The sequence below is a fragment of the Atractosteus spatula genome, chromosome 1 (assembly GCF_055471065.1).
Source record: "Atractosteus spatula isolate fAtrSpa1 chromosome 1, fAtrSpa1.hap1, whole genome shotgun sequence".
Lineage (NCBI taxonomy): Eukaryota > Metazoa > Chordata > Actinopteri > Semionotiformes > Lepisosteidae > Atractosteus > Atractosteus spatula.
Window position 1 is genome coordinate 19,930,546 of NC_142706.1, and position 27,490 is coordinate 19,958,035.

General features: G+C 36.5%; 1 protein-coding gene across 1 annotated transcript in view; it reads right to left on the minus strand.

The window, feature by feature from the left end:
• LOC148840720 (neuromedin-K receptor-like) overlaps positions 1–7,826 on the minus strand; it is a 64,965-nt gene extending 57,139 nt beyond the window's left edge. The window contains exon 1 of the mRNA XM_088913449.1: positions 7,456–7,826. Coding sequence (XP_088769575.1) covers positions 7,456–7,826 — 371 coding nt within the window. The remainder of the gene's footprint in view (positions 1–7,455) is intronic.
• Positions 7,827–27,490: the final 19,664 nt, after the last annotated feature.

Genomic DNA, 27,490 nt, shown 5'->3' on the forward strand with positions numbered 1-27,490 from the left:
TTTTTTGTGTCAACAGGGAAACAGTTTAGCTATTCTGTACTGAGTCAGTGCTCATGAAGAAAGAAATGTAAAAGTCTGGTTGGATTCATGTTCATGTACTTTCATTTAAGATTTTGTTTGATCAATAAGAAACAGTAACGCCTTGCTCCCGTAACTGTTTTTCTGCCCCGTTAACCCACTTAAGGCCTCAATCACTCTACCACTGTCAAAACATTTCTTTTTTTCATAAAACAAATCTGAAATACTGAATAATATAAGGTTTAGTTCATTAGATTATAGCAGTACACTACAGATATAAAATGAATCCAGGACACTGGCAGTTAACATTAATTGCTATCATTGCATAAAGGAATAAGAATGTTAGCATACTGTACTGGTCATTCATTACATTACTGTTTCTAAAAAAGCAGTATATTCAATGAACATCTTCACATTGTCAGTAATTTGTCAAAGCTTGTGACATAGAGCCATAGAGCTCAATAGACTGTATGTTTTAATGGGAATTATACAAAATGTATGAAACTATCTACAATATCACAATATGTTCTCAGCCAGACAGTCTGAGCTTCTCCCTCTTTTTTGGATTTGCATAAACTGTAGATGACAGGCCGAGTGGCTTTTCTGCGGATATAGCGCACCTCAAGTCACTTTTAAACGAAACACAAAAGTTTCCAACAAAATATAAAATCTTTAGACATTATACCTCACAATCCATACTCCAAAATGTTCCTTCACACCTTCAGGATAGAATTTCTTTTTGTGACATTTCTCACTGCATAAATAGTTCTAATAATGTTTGACATAAGCCTGAACAAAATCTTAATCTAAGAATACCAATGTTTAATGAAAATGTTCTGATTGTGTTTTAGGAACTAAAAAAAATCAATTTATCTTAAAACAGTTATAAGAAAGATGCTGTACGTTTTCATGTGCTCATGGGAAGTGGGTACAGTATATCACCACTTGCCTAGAAGTGGACAAAAGAAATTAAAAACTGACACAACTGAGAACTGACAAATAACCTTTCACAACATCCTCAGAACTGCCAATTTAAAGATACAAACCATTTATAGTTAAAACCTCATTAAAGACAGCTTCCCAGAATGGAACTGACATTAAATACAGAATTAAAGCTGGGGTGTTCAGACTTGGTGCTCTCTGACAATGACCTACAGTATGGAACCACATACAGACCCAGGTGTACCATGCAGTCAGTCTAAAGAAACACCACTAATAATCCTACTGAAAGATATTCTGCATTAAGAAGGAAGACTTATGAACTAGTGCTGTTATTCTCGCTGAGGCATGTCAACAGTTCTACTAGACTGGACATTACATGTGGATTCTCAAACCAGTTGCTTACTGGTGATCCACTGGTAGATGAAAGAAATGCAGAAATGAAAGTGTAACACAAAATGGCTGTGGAAATCACATCACAAGCCATCAATTGTCCTCAATGGCATCACAATCTTAACTGTATAGAAGGCTGCTTTGATTTTGAAATGTGGCTGTACAGTACATCCAGGGTCTGATTCTCACCTCAAGACCCAAAACTGCAGCTGGGTAGAGATCATTCTTAAACTGAGAGATTACAAAAACGAAATTTATAAAATATTATAGAAATAGTCATTCTATAATATGACTGCGAAGCAGTAGTGCTGACCACTGCAACAGCCGTCTCAGATCTTACACTGTTATAATTTCAACTGTCTGATACAATGAAAGACATGTGAGGTCAGGACTTCAGGGCTGGAATCATAATTTTAACAACAACAATCATAATTTTATTAGGAATACTTCCACTGTCTTCTTAAAGTGGGAGGAAAAGTGTATACATACTGTATGTACAAGAGGACTAAGTTCAAACCCACAATAGTCTTTTCCCCTTGTGAAGCATATTTGGTGGATAAACAAACTTTCTGGATGCTTTTCAAATACCTCTTGTAAACATATCATTTTGTATTGAATTCCCATTGGAGTTTTCAATGCTTATTAAACTTTAACTTTAGTTAATATTAACTACTCAACTTTATATTTGATTTGCTGCTAAGCATACTATACTGTGCATACTGTACAGTATAAAAAGTAAATCGTACAAACCTATGTTAAGCAGGGACAAATCACTGTAGAATTTACGTTTGTCAAAGCATCCTCCTGCTTGATTATCCACAAAGAGAGAGACATCAATTGTTAAATACACCAAAGTTGAAAAATAGTGCTGACGTCTCTGGGACTGACTTGTCTGCTAGTATTCAGTTTGCGTTCCTGGTAATGCGAGCATGCATACCACTAACTTCCAAGAATGAGACTGTTTACGAGAAGAGTAGGAAGGAAAAAGGGACTGTAATACATCATGATCATTGGCAAAAACAAAACCTGCTTGCTAGTTTTGAGTTTCATCGGACAGAATTTTCATATACTTTTGTAAATAGTAGGGTTCAGTTTCGGGACGTCATAAAATATCCAGAATGCTTCAGCAAAAATAGCTATGGTCCTCTCAGACCGATTGTATAAAGGGCATAAAATCGTAAATCAATCACCTTTGTTAATCGTAACTATGCAGTTTTTTTCTCTTGTTTAGTTTATTTGAAAAGGGCCTTGGTTTTATGGTTTTAACAAGTGCTAAGAAGTAGTTACAAGTAGAATGTTAGTGTAATTGGACTGGATTTCCAGGAGCTCACTAGTGTAACACTACGTTTTTTTAGGATTTACATGATAATCGGTAAATGACAATTTTGTGTATAAATATTGTAGTGACCCACAACCCCCTGTACCCATGACCTCTTCCCTTTTATCCCTGTTCACTCCTTTTCTCATTTTCCCCTACAGATTCCCTGTTCTTTCCTCTTTCCTCCTCTGCATCAAGTAGACTCCTGCTCTCGTTCTCTCTGTCTTCCCAGCTATTTTACCTGCTCCATGACTACCACACCCCACTGTTTTAAAAAGGGCAATAAGACTGTCAGTGAGCAGCCTGGAAAGTCATCTCCAGCCTGTCATTCCCTATACCACCAATGCAGAACAAGTGGACCATTACAATATCATTGTCAATACACTTGTCTATATACAGACTAAGGACCTGCTGTTAGAACAAAAGCAAAAATGTTTAAAAGCACTCAGCATGGGTATTTAGAGTACAGAAAACATGTATAACGTGCAAACACTAGGCAGTACAACAAGCCCCCCCATCTCCCTTTATCTCCACATGTTAACATGCTGCAGACTGCTGTGCTTGTGGTGCCAACACATTTTTTCCTCTGGTAACCTGGTACAGTAGATCTACTTTTGATAATTTACTCTTCATTAGTAGAAGAACTGAATAGAACTGGAAATTTTGCTCCAGAAGGAAGAGTGCCACCTACTGGATCAACGATACCACTTGCAGGAGCACCCTAGCTTGCTGTGGAGGTCTCCCATCCCTGTACTGGTCCAACACTGCCTTGTTTAACTTCTGCTATGCGATAAGATACGGTTATAAGGTAGTAACACTGCTGCCTAAATTCACTTACTGTATTTAGTGTATATATTTTATTTGGGCAACTCTTTTTATATACAGCAAGTGTTTAAATATCTTGACTTTGGCAGTGCACTTATTCATGCTGTTGCCACCTACTGATCCACCAATACCCCTGTCAGCAGCCACCTGATTTTCTCACCCAGTACCACTCAGGCCTAACCATACATAGCTTCTGAGACCTGATAAGATCAGGCTACAAGATGGTAAGACATTCTTTGACTGTTTGTGCTCAATGTCTGTGCATAGTTAAGATATAATCATGTTTCCATTTGTTACAACTGTGCTGGAAGTGTGCCAGACCAGCACTGACTAATAAAAAGCACCTCTGTGATCATGCCAGGTTTGATTAATTAATTATGGAACACGTCCTGAACCTTAAGCTTTGTTTATCCTGACACATTACCTCAGAACACAAGGAGTTTTTCAGTGCAAGAGCAATGTGCCAACTGCAGCTTCCTTGAGATTTCTGAGAGTGATGCTGATAAACACACCTTTTAAATCTGGTTCATTTGTGTTATATGGAGTGTTATATCTGAGTTATTTGCAAATGGGCATAAACAGTGCTCAATGTATCAATAGTGTAACAGCCTAAATAGTACAGTATGAATTCAGACCTTTTCTTGCAAAATCTCACCCCAATATAGAGAATTTTAATACTAAAGCCAATCAGTAAAGTAATTTTATATGTAACTTTAAAGAATGACCCTGTAGAATACTCTGTTGCTTCAAAAAAATTGCTTTGCCTTAAAGATCCTCTGAAAAAAACGGTCAGTCAGAACAATAAAGCATAAGAAGGACCATATAACACCCCAATTCCAAATCATAATACAGTGCTTGAAAACATAATTACTTAATGAAGTCATACAATCACACAATACTTGAAAATTTAAATTACTGTATTATACAAGACCAAATATATTACTCTGAATGTATTCTTGATTTACAATGGGTTTAGTGTTTAAATGTTTATCTAGATAAAAGATTTTAGTGCTCTCCTAATTTCTCAATCACGGTAATTATACTGTCAAACATGTATTCCCTTAGACTTTGAAAGTTTCAATTACAATCCCAAACGGTAAATTTAATTCCTAAACATACTGTAATATTATCAAAGACTTTTTAAGAAAAAGGAATAGTTTCTTATTGTTTTGAACAAAAGTAGCACCATATTGTATCAGCACCAGATAACAAATAGCAAAACAGTTTTGATAAAATGATAAAAGGGTTTTATTTACATTAAATTACCACACATTATTAATAAAGTAAGTTTTTATTGAACTTTACCATGAAGTGCTCTATGGTTTGGTTTTCAATTTAATTATTACCAGTAAGAATTACAAAACATTTGTACTGTATAATGCTATTTCCATAAAAATTCAAAACCAAATATCAATTCCTTTTTCAGGTACAGTAATTAGCATCAAACGTCTGAGCACCATCTCCATTCTGTATTACTCATCTGTCTCTGCCTACAGAATCTGATGCTGCAGCATTTGCAAACATTATGACAAAGCAATTTGAAAGCTGACCTGATAGCTCCCTTATCATAAAACCCCAAGGCACTCCTGTACTGATGTCTTAAGTCATAAGTTACGTTGACTTTTAATTATTGTTATATTTGGTGGCATGGTATTTAGCGTTGCTGCCTCACAGCTATTGGATTCAAGGTTTGATTCTGAACTGGCATACATTTTGTGTGGAGTCTTAATGTTTCCTGAAATCTGCATGGGAATTTGTCAGGTTCCTCCCACCATCCAAGGGCATGCTGGCTAAGTTATCTGGTGACTCTCAGCTGTCCCTGTTACTGTATATGTGGACTGGTGTCCTATCCAGTATGTGGTCCTCTCTTGTGTCCTATGCTTCCAAGATTGTGGAATATTGCGAATGAGCAGCTTTGTGATAATGGATATTGTAGACAAAATAATGGATAGAAATCAAAAACACTATCATTCTCTCCAATATTATTTGAATCAGTAAATAAGGTTGCATAGCATTAAAAGTGAAAGGCAAATAAATAAAATACATACACTGTATAGGATCTTTTAATATATTTGTTTATAGGAACTAATATTGCTCATGCATTTTCAGCACTATGTGACGTTCGGCAGGTGAACTGTAAAGTACATAGTTGATAAACATACTGTTGCAAATGGCTCAGTACAATAGACTTTAAATATTCTACTATTGTAATCAATACCAATGACACTGATCAAAACCGATGAAATGATAGGCCATAATTTTTTTAAAGGGCTGGAATTCATTCTGGGTTTCCCACCATACGCTATGATTTGTGAATCTTTATGAGCTTGTTTTGATTTGTTCTAAAAGAAAGCTTCAAACACACTTAAATACAAAACTGAAAATCTTGGATAGAAAGCACTTAGTGAACTAACTGGTATAGACAACATTGTGTAGAAATTGAGGAATAAAGAGCTGCATTACTATGTCAGATTAAATTATTTTTTAGATATACAGGGAAAGAGTTCATTAAAAAGCACTGAGAAAGCTGTGACCATGCTTCCCTTTGGCTGACAACAGCCCATTTGTTTTTTTTTATCTTTTGTTTAGTACCATTGATCTTGCATGCTGTATCGGGCATCATACCGAAAGGCCAACTCATTTATTTGTTTACTGTAGGTAGTATATGTGTATCATAAAAGGCCATTTCTTGTTTTCTTTTGTACTTTTTAAATTTCCTATTATTCTCATTGTACTTGTGTTTTTCAGCGTTGCATTTTAAGTGTTGTCTTCATGTACAGTAATTGAAACCAGTTACTTTCTGTATATACATTGTAGACATTTTGTACTGGAGGAAAAGTAGCACGTGAGCAATTATTGTGTTCACTTGAATATTGTAGTGTTTACAGAAGAGACCAAAAAACAGCTTTTGTAACATAGTATACCGGGGTTGTCAGTCACACGTTCTTAAGTAAAAAATTATATTTTATGTTTGAATGTTTATTGTTAAGAAAGCATGATGTATTTTATATACAGTATACAGCATATGAAATACTGTATTTTAACATTCTTAGTATTCTGAGAATAAAACTGACTTCCCGAAAGCAGGACTCAGAGCTGTAGCTTCATAGTTTTGGTTTTTAGTGTCCTAGTGTCTTTTGAATAACATTCTTTAACTGGTAATTTGCATTTTCTAATCATTTCCCATTTTAACCTAGAATTCAAGAATTTTAGATGGCATTTAGGGACCAGAATTGGTCATTTGTGGTCAAAAGGTTGTATTATAACAAACACTCTGACTTACAATGTAGTAGGGCTTTTGTTACAAGAACATAACATTTATTTTTTATACGACACCTTACTGTAGATTACATTTGCTTATTATTTCTCCTCCACATTTATTTTCAGAGAAATAGATGTCCTGGAAATTAACCGTTAGCGAAAGTTAAGAAACATTTCAGAGATCTGTTTCAATTCAGTTGTTTCAGTTTGCCAACGGCATGTCAAATAAGGCAACTACTTTTTACAATGAACTTAAAACTATAAAAAAGGAATAAAAAGTACCAAAAATACATTTTGCCATTATTTTAGATTAACTATAATAATCAACCCTTAAAACAGATGATGCACTGACATATTGTACAGTATACAGAATTAATTGATCAAATCATTTAATTTTAAATATATCTGAACATATGAAATACATAAACATACTTAAACAACATATATTTGGCAAATGAAGTAGCTTTTATCTTATAACAGCTTTTCAGTTAAACTGCGACGACCTGTAGCTAGCTGATTTAATCTAAGTTATTATTATTAATAAAAAAAATAATAATAACAATAATAATAATGTTGTTGTTGTTGCCTTCATATTTTTGTCACAAGAAATGAAACGGTCTGCTAAGCGTTCACTGGTACACTACGGTCTTTTTTTCGAAGCAACGCTATTAGTATTAAACAGTATTTAAAAGAGTTCTTACCTGTCAACAGCAATGGCAGTCATGGAATAGATGCTGGCAAAGACAGAGGTGATGGGGAAAAAGTTGTGAAACTTGCAGTAATGCTGTCCAAAGTACCACTCGTTATGAATAGCATAAATAAAGTTAATGAGGGTGTTGAATGCGGCCATTGAAACATCGGAAAAAGCCAGGTTCACTAAAAAGTAGTTGGTGACGGTTCTCATTCTCTTATGAGCCAGAATTATCCAAATAACAATCAGGTTACCAAAAACTGAGACTGCTACAACTGACCCGTAGGCAATAGACCACAGACCTATTTGCCAAGACGGTTGAATAAATTGATTCGACATGTTTCCCGTTATGTTAAAGGATCCGTTTATTGACGATGACATTTTAAAGATTGTTTCTGAATGCACTTTGTTGTAATAATAATAATAATAATAATAATAATAATAATAATAATAATAATAATGTGATGCTAGAGAGAACAGTTACTAAGCAGCTAGCACAGTAACCAAACAGATTTATACCGCTGTTACAGTACTGTAGGTGCTGAGCTACAGTATCTTACTGTATCTCTAAGTAACTGAACTATGAAGAATCGGCAGGCTCCGGTAGGCAGTCTTTGGGATGAATCCCAATAAGGTGCAGCATTGTGACAGAACAGACTTCTGAACAGCATTTTCTAAAGGCTGAGTTAGACTCATCCCTTCAGAAAACGTCACTAAATGCAAATAGCAGACGCTGTTTGCCTGCAATATCACCCTCCATTTAAATGAAGCCAAACGGTAATTCAAGTTCGAATAGCGCACTTCAAAACGAGCTTTTCTCAATAGTATTTTTATCAAGAGTAACAATCCCTTTGATGCTAAATCGCCGTCAAAATGTTTCAAATGCATGAATATGCTTAAGCCAACTTTCGAATAATGAAAGCACAACCCCTATTTAAAGCTGGGATAAAAAGGTGCCTAGGGCAAAGCACTCCATAGAGGCAGCTGTATAAATCTATTTAACCCTAATCGAAGTACTGCACGTGTAACATTGGAAAAAAGAAACATCTAGTTATCTGCAAACATACGCTGTATTGTCATGACCTCACGAATTAAACAAATGATCAGTCCTGCGTGCATACTTCCCCAAATGCATTACAGACCTAGAATTTACTCTTAACCTGTTAATGATTTTAGTCATGTAATTTCACTACATCGTAGAACTATAAAAGGTGGCGTCTTTGTTTTTTCTAGTGGTTGCTAGACCATACCAAATGCTATGCTAACTACAGTATAACAGCTAAATTTGCGTTCGCATTTCAGATAGAATCGCATTTGTGATCTTCGACATAATTAATCCACTTACTGGTGGACGTTAGAAATATTGCATTTATTGACTGTGGAGAAAATCCCCCCTCAAAGTTTGCTTTTAAAGTCGTTCCATTCACTTATTACAATGCTCACTATTAAGCAACTATTGTGAGAAAAATTGTAAAATAAATAGAAAAATGTAAAAACTCGCCTAAGGCTTCAACCAGTGCACTTTACTTAAACAATAAACTTTCTTATATCATACATTTGTACATATCATAAACATGTTGCACATCAGTGGTGCCAGGCACAGGTTTTTTTTTGTATTTTTAAAACATTGTAATGAACCCAATGACGAGATGATGGGCAGAGGCTGCTTATTTTCTAAATATTATACTTTTCTTACCATACACATTGATTTACTAACTGAATTGGAAAACTCTGTAGGTAACACTAGAGCTGTACACAAAGCTGCCAAAAACCTTTGCGTTACAGAAACAATTTACTTTTGTGGAGATACAGTACAGTACACAAAAAGAGATTGTCACTTATAGATATACAGTATATAGAAATTAGTTGGTTTTTTTCCTGCAGTACTAATGTCTTTCATATTGAACTTGTGAAATTACGTATGCACACCAAGACAGAAATAATAATAACCTAACTTGGTTTCAACCGAATGGGAGAAGATACATTTGGGTTTTCATTTTTGCCAAACACAAAATTCTGATTCCAAATGTGTCTATATGCAAGTCCTGCTGCTGCTTATACCCACTAAGGAAAAGTGATAGTTATAATAAAAATCCAGGACCCCTCACTCAAAGAAAAATGAATATTTCCATTACAATCCGCTTGCCTTTAGCCATCAGTTCTGTGTTTACTGCATGCCTAAAACTTTCATGCAGGATTAGTATTGGTGGTAATAGTGAGGACACATTTTTAAGTACCAGTTGTCAAATACTGTTCCACTTAAGGCACGTTTTTTCCGGAATTCAGGTAAATTGTACAGTAGATGCTTAAGTTACTGTAAATATCGGTCTGTGCCACCTTACCTGATTGCTCCCATAATGTACTGTATGTGCTAGTTTTGAAGTATTTTTTACAATATTATTAATAATAAGCACTTATTTAATATATTTACTGTACTTCTAAAATGTGGATTTGTATGCAGACTACAGTACCTGTAACCCAGTGTGTTAATTCTCACCTTTCACCTTTGTATTTACTAAATGATAAAATAGAGAGTGCACAGCTAGGAGCCCAAAACCTGGGACCAAAAAGTAATTTAGTGATAGTGATTTTTGCTTATCTTTTTTTTTCAATGGATGCCAGAGTGATTATGGTCACACTCAGATAGTCTTTCCTACTTCTTAAATGGAGGTATGGTACAGTAGTCTAACACGCTTTGCTTAAAGTATGTAATGAGGAGTCACTCTTGAAAGTTTAAGAGTGGGAGATTCATGACATACTGTAGAGTAGGGCTGAAGAATTATTTGGCCTAGGAATGAGCATTTTACATGGAACTGACAACCCCCATTAGTGAGAATCTTTCTGTACTCCCCAGGAGATCTTTAAAATATATTGGAACATTATTAATTACACATTTCATCTGCGGCCCTAAATTACTGTCATCAATCTGAAAAAAGCTTTAATTAAAATCTTGATTTATTTTAAATAAGTACATGATGTGAATTCCCCTGTGGGCTTAGTATAACATATTGATTGCGATCAGAATCAACAAGTCAGAGTTTAATTCCGATTTTTTATCTGTGAAATGTTATGCTTGTATATCTTGTATATAGCTTGTAACACTTGAGTATCTAGTGCAAAGTAAATCAAGTGAAAGCTTCTGCTAGTATTACTCAATTTACTGCTATTTGTCAGTCTCCCTTCATAACCATGTCTTAATCCTTATCATCCTCATTTACCAGACATACTGTATACAGCAGTGTTCATTACAGTTCTGCGGTACTACTACTACTACTACTACTACTACTACTAATAATAATAATAATAGCTTACACTGATATAGCACTTTTCTGGACACTCTACTGAAAATGCTTTACAGAAAACAAATACTCTCCTCTACTGCCACCAATGTGAAGCCCCACCTGGATAATGTGACAGCAGTGCTAGTGCACCAGCACACTTACCACACATCAGCTATCAGTGAGGAGGAGAGCATAATAATCAAAGCCACTGAGAAATTTGGCCAGGACAAACACCCCTACTGTTTTCAAGAAATGCCCTTGATTTTTAATGACCACAGAGAGTCAGGACCTCAGTTTTACGTCTCATCCAAAGGACATCGCCTTTTTACAGTATAGTGTCCCTGTCACTATACTGGGGCATTTGAACCCACACAGACCACAGGGTGAGCGCCCCCTACTGGTCCACTAACACCACTTCCAGCAGTAACCTTAGTTTTTCACATGAGGTCTCCCATCCAGGTACTGACCAGATTCAAACCTGCTGAGCTGCAGTGGGTTGTCAGTTATGCGTTGCAGGTTGATATGGCTGCTGAAAAGAAATTTGTGCCTTTGTGGCAGGAGGGGACTATAGTCCAGCAGAGGCAATTTCATCATTTCTATTTTCATTTTCAACTCCTGCTCTTACTCATTGTTCCAGACTAGCCCTTCTGATTACAAAAACAAGAAAGCTTGAACTTCAATGTCTCTGTTTCTTCTCACAGCACCAGAACTCTTTTGACTCTACAGCTTATTTTCTCTGCTGTCTCCTTACAACACATTCCTTACAGAAAACTCACACCTGTGGCTTGTTAAAAGCTTTAGACCAGATCCAGGAATTCTGGACTCTGATGGTAAATCGTCCCTCTCCCTTTTCTCCTGCTCTGCCACAAAACAATGAATGAATGAGTGAGTGGATTAATAAAATAACATTCTTGTTGAAGTGCAAATAACTAATAGTTTAGTGCTCTTTTTACTATTGATTAATTCAATAAAAGCCTTCATATTGGGAGAAATTTCACACTTAGCTAACAAAAAATTGCTTACCTTACTTTAATATACAGTACAGTTCCAATTTTATGGAATGCATGAATCGTTAATAAATAGATTGGAAAACATGGCATTCAGTCTTTTATACTGTATAACCTGTCTTAATTTAATAGATTTGCAGAGAGATGCCTGAGATTTATGTCAAGTTCTTGTTTTACCAAAATGCTCTCCACAAATCTATTCAGCAAAGCCTTGCTTAGCGCCGAGGATGTATTTCAGAGAAAATATCAGCACCAACAGAGGCCACTATAGCACTGGTTCAATAGGGATTCATACCATGAGTGCTGTTTTTTTATGAATGGTGTGAAGGCTTCATGTGAGTACCAGTAATGGCATTTCTGATATTTTAACATATTGTAGCTATTTTCACCATCCTGTGACATCTCTCGGCCTGTGGTTGTACTGGCAAACCAGAGCATTCTCATGAATGCTCAGATTTTTTGGAAAACCTTGCGACTGTGGCCGGACTTACTTTTGGCCAGTCCTGCTAATTCCAATAACAATCAGGACTCTAATTATTCCATCATTCCTTCTTCCCATTTAAATTCCTGAAGCACCTCTGATGTGGCGTTTCTTCACCCCTATTTACTTCAATTTACCAACACACCTTCCATCCCTCTGTCTGGCTGTTCCTCTTGGGCTGACTCTTCTCTTCCTGAAGATGCTTTCACTGTTTCAGCAGTCTATCCCTCCCTGTCTGTCTCACTCTCGTCGTTAACCTGAAATCATCTCTGAGCATTTGTCTAGGTTTGCAGAGCTCTTTGCAGACTGCCCTAACTCCACAGCTTTAACTCTGCAGTTCATTCTCGCATGGAACCTCCGATTTCTTTCCAGCTGCTTCATTCTCCACTCCTTTCCCGAGCTGCTTTAATCACCTGGTCTTCCTGAGCTCATCTCAGACTGTCTCTACCCTGTTCCTGGAGTAGCCGTTACTGTCCTATCCTGCACTCACAGTGGATTGCTTTCTCTTCTCCATCTGATATTAGATATTAAGGTCTTATCTCGAGCTGCCTTGGCCTCACTCCTACAGTAACTTATGTCCAATGCACCACTTACCTTCTCTTTTGCTTTCCAGGGTCCCATCAGAGCCTTCCTTATTTCTGGGATTCTGTTCCCTGGGATCTGTCTGGGGGCTCTGTCCATGACTGTGTCCAGGGCACTTTCAGGCCACTGCGAGAGGGGTGGAGATTGGGAGACAGCTCGAACCCTGTCTCAGTGGTCTTAGGCCAGAGGAACCTCTACGCCCATGCAGGCCTGGTCTTGGGAGGAGGCTCCCTGTAAGAGCATGGATTCTGTTATGAATGGGATTTGGCATGCCTCTTTTGAAATGCCCCAGCATGAGTGTCACTCCAGGCTGTCTGAATCCAGGTGCTTCCTCAGAGAATTGCCCTCATAGGACAGTGCATGCCTGGCCTTGTACATTAAGGGACCCCCCCCTGAGGGCGTGCACCTTGAATCGATGGGCTCCCAGAGCCCTCGGAATGTTCTGCCTGGCCGGGGAGGTTGAATGCCTCTGTGCAGTGAAAGCTACTAGATGAAGCACAGATGTGGACTTTGGTGACTCATCCCTGTCCTAAACCTGTTTTTCCCTTCATATTTATTTCTTGAGCATCAGTCTGTCAGTCTGCCTGTCTGCCTGGGCTATTCTAGTGTCTGCCAGGTCCATGTGGCCTCACTTCCCTGGGAGCCTGCTCAGAAGCACAGAGAGCGTCACCCCGGTGGCCCAAGCTCTCTGACTCCTGAGGTGCAGTGAGCCGACCTTTCCCTGGACTGTGACACCTAAGTCTTTTTGTCTTTTCTTGCGGACTGGCCAGGGCTATTCAGGCTCCATCTGCCTGTTTAATTATTTAATCATCACCTTTTCCCTTTTCCCTTTTCCTCTGTCATTCCGGAGTGCTCGATTCTCCATACAGTCGGGTCTCTTTGGGCTTCTCCAGAACTCCCCAGTTTCTTGCGTTTGGATCCTGACAAGTCACCCCTGTAGCTGTACGTTTTTGTATACAGCCACTGTATAACATAATTTAAAACCTATATTTTGAAATTAAATTATAGTTAATTAATAAAGCATAGTAAAATTATAGTTAGAGAGGAAACACTATAAATTTGGCTACACATCAATGAGGTATTAACCACAGTCTGGCTTCACTCCTCCGCAGCTGGCAGGACCTGCCAGGATGGGCCAGGCTGCGGCTCATCCAGCGGATCTTGAGACTTCTTTTTGATGAAGGTATCCATGTTAGACTGTTTTGAGCACCTTCAATTCTCCTGAGCCACCTGCCGGCAACAAATGATGTGCACTGATCTGCACTGCTGCATTCAAAACCATGGTTGATCTAAACAAAGATGTCCGGTGCCTGTGTTATCTCGGTGCCTGTGGCAGACCAGCTGCAGTGAGGATAGCAGTTTCTGCTGACCTGCCACAAGAGGCTGTTAAACTCTCTAATTTCTGTATACAAACTCACTTATGGTGCCTTGATTGTTAAATTAGTGAATTGGTAAAGGGCTAAGAGCCACATTTTCACAAGAGGTTAATTTAGGCTAGTGTGATATACAGTTACGAAGAGCCTCGCTGTGGTAAGTGGTGCTGGGATGAGCCTTTTTTTTTGTTTAGAACACAAGACTTGGCTTAATAAAGTCTCTGTTTCACAACCTTTTTGTCAGCCATTGCAGTTTTAAATGTGCTCAGGCTTCACAACCCCATGTTTAGAGGAAGGCCAGGCACACAGGTATTAGTAGACAATGGTGCTGTTGCATCATCAATTCCTTTGCGGAAATTATTTATCAGTTTTTTCATCTTTCTTCTCCATTGATGTTTGGAGCCATTCAGTTGCCTCACGTTTGTCATTAGCGAGAGCCCTTTTCATTGGACTACAGCAGTACCTCCACATCGTTTTTGTTCACATTCTCCTGGCCTGTCTAGTTTGCATTTTGAGGTATGCTTTTCTTCCGAGGAGAACAATGTACAAGAAGGCATTCGTTTCCAGAATACAACCATAGGTTATTGTTGATTGTTGTAGGTTCATAAGTGAGACATACCAGAAGAAAATCAATTTAGTGAATGCAGTTTTAGTTATTGATCAGGGTTAAAAACCATCCTTGACATTAAAAGCCCATATACTGAACCTGTAGGCTGTGGGGCACTAACATAGGTGTTTGCATTTGTGTCCCGAGCTCTTTTTCAACATCACAACAACAATAGGCCTGTTATTAGTACTGTTAGTTGTGCTCTATGAGACACTGAAATATATGTGTTGACTCATTATGCAGAGACTTTAAGGATGCAAATCTATTTTTTGTTTGTTGTAAGCGAAACACAGTATACAGTCTGCTACTCATTTCCTTATGCACTATTTTCATTGTTTTTTCTGCAGGACAGGTGCATTTCTATATCTTTTGCACAGGCTAATATAAATGCCAACCTCAATATACTCCATAATTGAGTTCAGATTCCAAACAAACCAAACCATAGTATTTTGAAAATAACAAAAACACTTACTGTTTCTCAACTCTACAACCTTTAACCACCAGTGTACTTCACTAGCTGTGGATAGTCACTGAAGGTCTTAACTCATTCTTTCTGTGTATACAGATGTATTCAGATACATCTTTAGAGAGAATAAGTGTACATAGCAAAAGTTGCAAAAGATTTGGGCTGCAAAGATTCTGTTGCAAGCAGTGTGGAAAACTCCTTGCGTATTTGCCTCACAAAAACGTGGACTGCCAGTCCTTTTCATTACGTTGATTTCATATGGATGTAAAGACCTGCTTTAGTAGCAGAAGAAAGTATTCATCAGATGAGGAATTGCAATCTGTCACTGCAAATACTTTTGTTGTCAATGTGATCTGTAACATACAGTATTTGATGATAACAGGGCACTTGTCTTTTGAGGGTGTGGTCTGGGTTGTATGTAATTGAATGGAAAATATCCACTCCTCTCTTCCTTCACCTGCGATTTTCTGTCTTTTTGGTTATCATGTGGTAAAGCAAGGTCACCAGTGATCCCCTGTCCATGGCCCTCCTTAATCATGTAACATTTTGCTTTGCTCAGTGCAGTTGTTTACATGCTGTGGTAAACAAATACTGTACTTGCTATGCAACAGAACAAATTCCAAAAAGAAATGTCTGTTACAATGTTTGCAGCCTCCAATTTGTTTTATCATGTAACTAAGTCCATGTTTGACAATCACTTTCACATTGTCTGTCACCTACTGTACTCCAGCACTTGCCATCTCTTCACACCACTTCACACCTGCTCTCAGTGGGCAGATATGTGATTACAACACAGTAAACTGTTAATATCTGCGTTATGAGCCCTCAAAAAGTATGATTCGGCCAATGATCTATGAATAATAATTGTATCGTGCTCCTCTTCTCTTTGATGCTCATGCCTCCAGTCTGTCCTTGCATTAATGAATGGATTCATTGCAGTTTTGATCATATGTGAGCAGGTGGACATAACATCCAATCTGTTCAAATGTATTAATGCTCCACTGGAAATTATGGTCATCAGCTTACAATGTTCAATCTGCAGTGGAGCATACTGTGACATCTGTAATGTAGATATGCCAATTTCAAGTAACATCAAAGCTGCACCATTGCTGCTGTCAGCCCTGAGCTTTAACTAGTCAGAAAAGTGTCATCTTACAGTCACCTGTGACATGACTATTAACTCAAAATTACAAGGTGAGGATCTTACAAGTACTTGTTTAGTCACAGCCCTATAATCCAAACACTGACACATTTATATCACTATAGGAAGCATTTGAAATGTAAGCATGTAATGTAAGAGTTTTTCAATTCTGTTGTTTTAATTATGTTTTTGCCATTTTACAAAACACACAATACAATTTTTTTACAAAAAATAAAATAATTAAAGTTTAACTATTGACAGCTATTCTAGAATCAGTCTGTAATATGGATTTTTGTAAACCTTATAAAAGCCAAACTGTTTACAGTTTTGTCCAATCAAGCTTGTTAGGTTTTAGGACCTGATTAATCACATACCATCAATTTTTCACTTGAAAGAAGTCAAAGTACTGACTTCCACAACATGGCTGAGTAGCTTGGTCCAAACCCCCACAACCTTCTGTGTAAGAAAGTACCTTCTATTCATATTTTAACATTCACATAGTTTCCAATCATGTCTTCTGGTTCCTGTTTCATTGTGTATTCTGAAGAAATCCATGGACTTTTTCAGACTAAATCCATTGCCTTTTGTCAGTGCCATTAAGCATTTTAAATCCTCCAGTTTAATACATACTGTACCACATGGTCTTCTCTGTCTCAGACTAAAATGGTTATTTTAGCCTATTAATATACAGTATATTATGTCACTCCCTTAATCACAGGAATATATCTGGTTGCTCTTCTGTGAACAGATTCCTAGTGCCAATATCATTTTTGTATCTTAGTGAGCAAAATGTAACACCGGAACAAGTAACGGTTTATTCCATACTGAAAAGAGAAGAAAATAAACACAACGTTTTGGCAGTGGAGCCTTCTTTGGGTGTCAAAAATTGAACACTATATTCTAAACAAGGTCTTACTTGTGTAGTGCAAAATTATAACATAACATTGATTTACATGCTAAACGTTTAACTATAAATCTTAACTTTCTGTTTTCCTTTTTCTGTGCTTCTTATGCCAGCATAAATAATTTTTCATAAACACCTTCTTTAAACTAAGTATTCCAGACTACACTGTATATAGTTTCTACAGGTATTTTGCTGCCTGCCTGAAACAGCGTCATTTCCTATAGCAGGTTTTGCCCTGAAATAAATGATAGATAAAAGATTTTTTTTCTTCATTTGCAGGTTTTATATTGATTTCTAATCCTCCAATTTTGATATAATTTGTTAACTTGTCTAGTTTACTAACTGTACCAGAATCTCAAACATTGCTATAGTTTAAGAAGATTAGTAGCATAGAGATCACAGTGATAATCATAATCACATCGTCCCAATTTGAGCATCCACACCTTGGCTGTATTCTATTTTCTATCTATTACCAAGTTCTAATTTCTACAATTTTAGAATAAATCTTTTTTGATTAACTTTTCCAAAAGCCATCTGAAAATGCATACATTTTATATAATCTGTTCTGTTTGTATTCATTTATGATAGTGCTTGTTCAAAGAACTCTTAACAAGTTAAACAAGACCTTGCGTTTCTAAATCCATGTTAATGATCCCCTAGAACCATATTAGCATACAGATTATACTCTATTTAAATTCTTATAATCGTACAAGTAACACAAAAAAGAAAAATGGTCGGTAATTACTTTGGTTTAGTTTTCTCACCTTTTTATGGATGGGCAACAAATTCACAGTTTTCAACTCAGTGAGTAACAACCCTGTCCTAAGTGACTGATGGACTTGTTTGATTTTATGAATATTATCTAATTTCTCTGAATGCAAGTGGAAGAATACCATCAGGTCCTTAAGTCTTCTTAACTTAATTTCTTCTAGTACCTATAATCCTGCTGCCCTTTAATATTATTTAATACAGAGCTTTGTCTTTCCGCCACCTGAGGCATTATGCGGAAATGAAATAATCATTTAATACATCAGCAATTTCCCTTTCATTTCACTTGGAAACATTTTACTTCATCCTTTAATGTTCTTTTGTTCTTGTAGTACTGAAAAAAATAATTTTAAGCCTCCACTGCTATATTTTTTCTGTCTTAGTCTAATGTTTCCTTTTACCTGCACTTTAAATTTATTATACTACTTAAAAGTACAGTTTTCCTCTGTAATTTCTTACAGTTTTATTAAATCACAACAGGTTCTGGGTTCTGCTGTGATTTATCTTCTTTTATCTTTATTTTACTTTGTGTTTTGTTACTTTGATATAATTTTCTCTCTTAAGTGTGCAGGAAGAAAATTGTCACTTACAATAAAAATACAATTAGAAATAATTCACAGTTATACCTGTGGTGCAGGTATTTATTCCAAGAGCATTCTCAAACCATCACAAACTACTTTTGATTGTTTCTATCTCGTTCTTAGACTGATCCCATTCTGTTATTCCATAAAACCCTTCAAAATATCAAGAATTAAAAAAAAGATGAACCAAAAAAGAGCCAATGAGTGTTTGGATGAAATTACTTTTAAAACAGTATCTTGGATAGTAAATAAATAGCATTTTTCCTTTGGTTTATTGAATAAAGTCTTGCTTTAAATCCAGCTCCATTTCAAAGCAGAAATTTAAGCTACTACAAATGAAGTGACTGACTTTACTGACTGCTAAACTGTGACTTTCTGACTCAGTAACATATGAATTACAAAGCAATAATACAGATAATGTTTTCAAGATCTCCAAAAATACTTTTAAAAATCAAAAACATACCTACTGTTGTAAACAAATATAACCATGTCTGCCTTCAAGGCTGCAGTCCTTTCTGACCAGCTAGGACCTGCTAACCATTTCCAATTGTCCTCCTCCCTTATCCATCCACCCATTTTCTAACCACCTTATACAATACAGGGTTGTGGTGGAGCTAGAGCCAGTAACAAGCAACGAGACAGTTTTCACATACGCTATTTAACCTCTAGAAAAAAAGATTAATTAAAAAAACAAAAACAGAAAGAAGTCCACAACCGTAGCTTTGCGGGTAACTCATCTCTATCAGTTTTGAATGTTTTAGGCTAAATGCCCTCTGCTCCAGGTTCCAATGATAGAGAGGCAAGAGTTCATTTTAACTAGTGACCAGTGAGTTTCTGGACTGTAGAAGGAAACTGGAGAACTTCGAGGAAACCCACTCAAACACAGGGAGAACATTCAAACTCCACACAGCAATTCTAAACACTCTGCCATTGGAGAGGGACATGGGGCAAACAGGGACAGTGGATTGAAATTTCTGGTCCAGAGGGTAGAAGGACACACCTACTGTACCATGCCACTCCAGTAGTACCCTGGATTTCCCAATTCCTGTAGTGACCAGGTCAAGCCTCATTTGGCTTCTACGATCTGATAAGAATAAGCTAAAGGTTGTACTGCTTCTGCCCAAATGTCCTCATCTTTCATGGGAGTCACTTTTTATAAGCCTTAAAATAACATTCTGTAAAGTACTGTGCAAAACTATTCAACCCCTGAGCAAAGAATTTGAAATCTGGACGCTTATGAAGAGGGCTCTTAGTTTAAATGTGCATCACGTATTCCAAACAAAACTTACAAAAAATGTGGATAGAAGCTTGATGGTGATAACAGTATGTTATGGGAATGTTTCTCATCAGCAGGAACTTGGAATGTATTCAGAACTGAGGGAACAATGCATGTTGCAAAGCCCAGGGGAGAGCCAAATCATCCAAGAATTTAAAACTGGGTTGCAAATTCACAGTTCAGGAGGACAATGACCTCAAGCTCAAAGCTGAAGCCACACTGAAGTGCTGCAAAAAGAAGAGAATGAATGTCCTTGTGTGGCCCATCCAAATCCATGCATTTAATCCTATAGGAAACATAATAAATTAATGGCAAGATTTGTCAATTGCAGTCAAGCAACATTTCACAACAAAACTTTTATCAGCAGTTTTGCTGCCAGCAATAACTGCTGCTGAAGGTGCTTCCACCAGCTACTGTCACAGGGGCTGAATACTTACTGTATGCAATCATTAAACTTAGTTTGTGTTCATAGTCCCAGTCACTTTAAATAATGACTTCTTTGCTACGGAGGCAGACTACAGGCATCCTGCTTTGAAGTGTCACAAAACTAGTTTTTATAGCTGTATGATATCATAGAATCAATAATGTGGTGTCTTATTGCATGTCTTCATATACTGGCATATACTGTTAATTACTAAGCTATATCCTTAAGTTTGTTTATTATTGCAGCCGGACTATTAGTTAAATTCATACAACACCAAATGTTCTGTGTAAACCTTTTGTTATAGATCAAACCTTTTGTTATAGATGGCTTAATATGTTGTCCTCGAGAATAAATAGCAGTTTATTTGCAATCAAAAAGAGTCAACTTAGTATAGCTTTCATATTAGACCAGCATCGCACTCTGAATCACACAAAAATAATGCGCACTTGGCTATTCATAATCACCCATTGTAGTTAATGAATGACATTGTTGTTGTTAAATTTCAGGACAAGTACCTTGTTACTAAAGATTCTATACTGGGAGAAAAAAGAAATGTATATTAAATGGACTAGATCAAAATACAACATCCATAAAATAACCAGAATTGGCTACAGAATAACATCTTGATTTTGGGCCTCACTCTATATATGAATATTAAGAGCTATTCAAGATTAATTTAACTTGCATATTCCTTAATGGTTTCCTGGAAGATGATTAAAGCTACTACAAGTTTATATTAAGCCTTGATTTTTATTTTTATCAATCATTAAAAACTGAGCTCAAGAATGAGATAAAGCAAACAAATGCCAAAGGATATGATTAAAATTAGTAAAAAAAAGTGTAGACTGTTGTTGTTTAAGTTTTCTGATTAAGTGTGCAATGTTCTGGTAAGTTAAGAATGCAGTTCTAAACTCGCGTTAAGTTATTAAATGTCATTCCTTAAAAAAAGAAAGACCAGAAAGACTATCAATTTCCCTTCGGGATCAATAAAGTCTTATCTATCTATAATAAAACACCCATTGTCACTTCCTATAATACATACTGTAGAAACATAAGGAATTATTACTTTGAACTACAATTATCCATAATATCACGAGAGGAAAAATATTGAAGGGATTTAAAAATATCTTCCTTGTTCTACAATATGGCAAATGGTCTCTTCTTGTTTGCAACCTTTCTAATGAATTAAATTAGTTCTCTAAAATGTTGAGCATTTTAAAAGAATAACAGAAAGCTTTTAATAATTCACCTTGTAGAAGTATCATTCTATTTCTTAAGGTGAAATAATCCAGTATGCTGATAAGGGACAATGAATTACAGGTCAATAAAACTGGCAAAGTACTGGCTGAATACATCTGTTATTCTTTCTAATATGTACAAAATTACCTAGTTTACTACTGTATATTTATTGAATTTTTACTAACAATGTATTATGCTTTTTTTAAACCACTTTACCTTTAGGAACACAGCTATACTGAAATGATTACAAAGAATGAGACTAATGTCTAAACTCAAAGGTGAGGCACATGTACACGTAGGGGCTAAAAGAAACTGAGAAAGCTCTTTTATTAAAATATTCAAAGCACCAGTGAGACTGATGGTAAAAAAAAAATCAATCACACTACTTAAAGCTCAACAAGAGAAATAACCCAGAGGGAACAAATTGAAGTTAAATTGCTGTATTTTTAGGTCACAAATGATCAGGCATTTCTCAACATAAAAAGCTGTGTTTTAAAAAGGTGGCTTAACATTATTCACAGAGATCCTTCAAATATCTTCATGGGATACTTGATTCAATAGGTGAATAACAGAAAAATAAGATGAGCTCAGGGCCTTCTCTTCTTTCTTCCCATAAAATGAAATTAAAAAAAGATATAGATAAAATGAAAGAGTGAGTAAATGCTTGGCAAACGTTTAATATAGACAAGTGCGAAATTTTGCATACAGGTAGCAAAAGCAAAGTACTGTATAAAAGAGAAAAAAAGAGACTGCTTATGAAAAAGACATAAAAGGTCTATTTTAAGCTTTTTATGTTGGCATGTCACTTACAGTACATCTTTTTGACAATGCATGGAAGCAATTAAAAAAGAAAAAAACATTAGGATACATAGTTAAAAGTGTAGAAATTAAAACTTTTGATGTTATGTTAAAATTATATAATGCACACGTAAGGTCTCCATGGTACAGTTAAGACATAGCTGCTCTTAAATCAGTCTAGAGAAGATGACGAGGCCACAAGGATACAAGTACTCAAAATCTTCAAGCGCCTTCACAAATTGAGCTCATTCCAGCCAACCGCTTAAGAATGAACAGCAAGACATGAACCAGAGACACAAGTGGGAACCATGCAGAAGTGCATTTAATACTAAGAACATCTTTAACTAAAGTTCTGTGGGAGTATAGTGTGAACAACAGCATACTATAAATATGAACAGAATTTGATTTGAAGTCATCTGAAGTAATTTCAACATAACTATCGGATAACTGTTTGTTCCTGGAATGTGTCTCAGCTGCCATGGATCCCTGAAGCATAGAGGACAAGCTGAGGTTACACATTGAATGAGCATAACTCAAGTCACATCTGTTTTTGTCTCTTTGTGGGGTTTTCCCCATTGACTTCCATTTTATTTTTTAGAACTATTTACTGCTCGGTTAAAATGAAACTCAATATGAGTGGAAAATAGATTAAAAATTGTACAGTAATATTCTAAACTGTAAAATCATAATTTACATTAGGGTACAGCATGTCATTTCATTGTCTGTCAGGAGCTTTTTCCCCCACAATGATAGGTGACTATGGGTGGCAAAATGGTGCAGTGGTTAGCATTGCTGACTTGCAGCACCTGGGCCCTGGGTTCGATTCCTGTACCAAGAGTCCAATCTGCATAGATATACATGTTATCACTGTGTATTTGGGAGTCTACACTGGGTGCTCTGGTTTCCTCCCTCAGTCCAAAGACATGCTGGTAGGTCAATTGCCTTCTATGAAAATTGACTGTGGTGTGTCTGTCTGTCTGTCCTGTGATGGACTGCTGTCCTGTCCAGAGTGTATTCTGCTTCGTGCCTTTTGCTTTCTGGCATAGGCTCCAGATTCCTTCTGACACTGAATTGGAAGAAGTGGTTAGAAAATAGACGGATGGAAGGATGATAGGTAAATATGTTCATGTACACAGGGACAATTTAGAGATAACAATTACCCTAGCTAGCGTGACACTGGAAGTTGTGAGAAAACTGGAGAACCACGAGCAGATACACACAAATCCAGTGAGGACATGCAGTAGGCACCTGTGTTTAGAATTAAACTCGAGACCAAAGAGGACACAGTAGGACTAGTCACCAAGACACAGAGTCACCCCTGGGAACTCACCTTACATTTAAATGAGGATCCTATACTAGAACAGCCTAGAGGTAGGGATGAATTTCAAATTTTGATTAAAAAAAAGTGTATTTACTGTATACGTCTTCAAACACGTGATTGTTCACCATTACTGTTTCACAAAAGGTACAGATAATCATTCTAGATTTAGATTTTATGTATTTACTGCTTTTCTCCTGCTGTGTAGCAGAGGCTATCTTCTACACAGATTAATCAAATGTCCTTTTTTCTAGATTGATACAACATAGAAACTTCATATTGGAGTACAATTAAGATTTTAATACCCCTATAATATTTTTAAAACACAGGACCCCTTGTTCTACATGTTATTGTTCATGTGCATTTCAAAGTACTCATGGAATGCTCACTTACTTGTGTGCATATTATGCTGTGTTGGTCAATTTTCACTTGCTCTTGTTCAGTTTAGCAACAGTGGTAATTTTAGTTTTGAACACAACTAACATAATGCATATTGCAGGGATGCAAGACATTACAGTTCAATTCAGTGTAGACCTGAAATAAGGGTATTATAAAAGCAAAGCAGATAGAAAATACATTCCTGATGGGGCTTGGGCAGTCTAAATAAGGACCCAAAGGTACAGAAGACAGTCTATAAATAAAGGAATTAAATCTAAACAAACTCTACAATATGATAATAATTTTAAAGTCTTATAATACTTTGGATTAATTAATAAGATTAAGTAAAAGGATGCATGCTTTACCCATGTGTTTCTGTTTTCTACCTTCTTTGGAATTATGTTGTTTTAGTAACAGTAAATTAAAAATACTAAATTTGTTTTCAGTGTTTTTTGCTAGTTTGAACTGAGGGCATGGTTCATTAGAACAGTTAATTTGATGTGACCTATTTTCATTCTTCCTTTAATTTTGTATTTAATATGGGTTTTAACATGCTTTTTATGCCTTTGGAACAAGAAGTTAGCAAAAAAAACAAAGAAAATGGTGCATTTAAACAATTGCTTGACTTAAACTTTATTCAGAAATTTAACTTGCCGATAAAATCAGGAGAAATTATGAAACTTATTTCCTGAAATGGTAGAAGAGACTGTGCACTAACACCATCAGCTAGTGCTGATCCTTATGAGCAACAGCAACTGCTACACATATGCAGTTCAGCTTTGTTAGCCTCAGTAACCCTTAATTAGTTTGACAAAATAGTCAATGTTTGCCCATGGGACAAAAATGGAATGGTGTTTTTAAATGAGGTCAGTACAAGGCTATAATGTGAATGATTTTTCACATCTAAACTAGATGTATTTCCTAAATGATTTTTTAAAATCATTTGAAGAATCCTTAATGTTTCAGGTAATGCAGAAGCTGGCTCAGATGTTAGGATCAACAATGGCTGTTTAATTTAAGACCCATTATTACAGCACGACTTCAGTTTCAGAGCCATATGTGAATCTTGTTATCAGTTCAGAGATCAATCAGCTACAGTTACTTTAACTCTAACTGGGCTGGCTTAGCCAATGCTCTGCTTTACCCTTTTAATTTAGACTATTTCTCCTCAGAGATTCTAGAGTTCATCATTGGCAATGTAAATGCATATCATATCATTAGAAGGTCTTGTTTGGTTTAATTTTAAGAAATCACTAAAGAACACAAAAAATTAAAGGTTGCTCCTTAATCAGGAAAAATGAATACTCATAAAATGTAGTAATGGGAAGGGTCCTATGATAATTACAGTATGAACTACAGAATTTAGAGTGTACTCTCTTCATGTGTGCACTAGAATATCAGATGCAATGACCCTAAAGTGCTTGGTATTCTTCACCATTTTGGTTGATGGCTCTCATTGCCACAGAATATACTACAATATTCAGTATATCAACACAATTTATATTCAGTGTTTTCTTACATTGACATATTGAACAACTTAACCAATGACTTGTGATTTCTTTCCCTAAGAATCATTTAAATCATCAGTTTTGGAATGGCCCACTCAGTCATCTCAGTCTACTGTTGAAATCTTTTTGCCTGGATGGGAGAGATATAGCCTTGTACAGTATCCACAGTCTCAGATGTGCTGTGATGGCATTTTTATTTCTACAAGACTGCATTCCAAACTGCAGAGTTAAGCAGCAAATGGAGGGCTGGCATAGCTCTGCCCAGTAACATGTCAAGCTCACGAGCCAGAAATCCACAAGCCTGGGAATCTAAAGACCTGAAACCCACCTTAAAGTTCTGGATAACTAGTTCTGGGTAGTTGTGTGCATTATGAAATCTTATGGAATCCTAGCCACAGGTTTAATTTAATACAGTCCAGATCTGAACCTTTAGAATCCCATAAACTAAGAAATCTACAGTATATGTGTTTTATTTTTTAACACACATATTGTAGAAGGGATCCTGCTCTTTTTCAATGTTATATTCATCAACATTATTTTTCTAAAAGAATACTATAACAGCAAGACAATGCACATACAGTACAATAGCAATATCTATTCATCTATCTTTTTGAACTCCAGTATCAACACATGTGGGACATTCATCTTGTAGAATTGCTGAAAGGCACCTTTTGATTGTCTGCAGCCCTGCACTGCCTATGTCAATACAGAAATCCTCCTTGACAATTCATATAATATCATAGAACCTAACATAGTGATAGAAATAAAACAACAAAACAAGCACAGCAAATGCCTTTTACTTAGTTCTAGGTCAAGAACGCTTCCACAGCTTTAGCAAAAACAGGCTCCAATGTTTTGCCCTGATGTACTGTAGCTTAAGATGTATAATCAATTTAGCCCATTCTCTTTAACCTTGGCATAATACCTGCTCATGAGTGGGTTGTTCACCCACAAAGCAGTTGTGCTTTGAACAAAGCAATTGTTTATGAACAGTTATCCTACATATAGAGTTATTATTGGCAGTACCTTTTTATTCTTTTGTTCACTACAGACAACAAAGTCATAAGACAGTGTCATCAATGTTCTGATATTATCTGGAACATGTCTGGAATTGGACTCCTTTCACTCTGACATACTGTACAGTACAGGAGATCTGATCAGCATCATGCTGGCCTATTACCCTCTGAAGGATTAACTCCCGGTACTCATTTGGAAAGCAGGTTAAGAGGACCTGGGAGCCATCTGGAACGAATTAGTGCAAGCTACATCACTTGCCCCTACCTGGGATTGAACCCAGGACCTTCCAATGAGGAACTAGACGCCCCTTGCTGTTTGAGCTACCACGGCTCCCTTGAAACTTAGTACAGAAATAAATATACACAGTATATAAATCCCTCTGTCATTTTGATTTTGCAGAACTTCAGCTCACCTGAACTCACAAACCTTTTTGTAAGCATTTGGATTTGTAAGAGAATACAGTAGATTCTATGCTCTTTGTGTCCCCTTTCATAGATTTTTGTAAACACCTGAATCATTTTACAGTATATGTTTTAAACAATGTACTGTAATTGGCCTTTCTGTCATCCCAAATCATGGCCCGTTCCATATCTCTTCTTTGATGATGAGCTGAAGTCATGAAGCCTGGGGATCTTTAATAGAACTACCACATGCATGTATTGCTGAAGAACAATCATCACAGAAGAGAACATGGTAACAAAACTCAGTACAAGATATCTCTCCTGGTTATTCTTTTGAAGTAATTCATTCCACATAGAAAGGGTTTCATATAGTATTTGCAATAATTATGTTACTAATAGAAGGTAATTGTTACAGTCCCAGCATCCCGCCACCAGAGGGCACATCAAACTCTGGTGCCTACTTCATCCATTTGGCATTAGCAGATGGCATTAGCC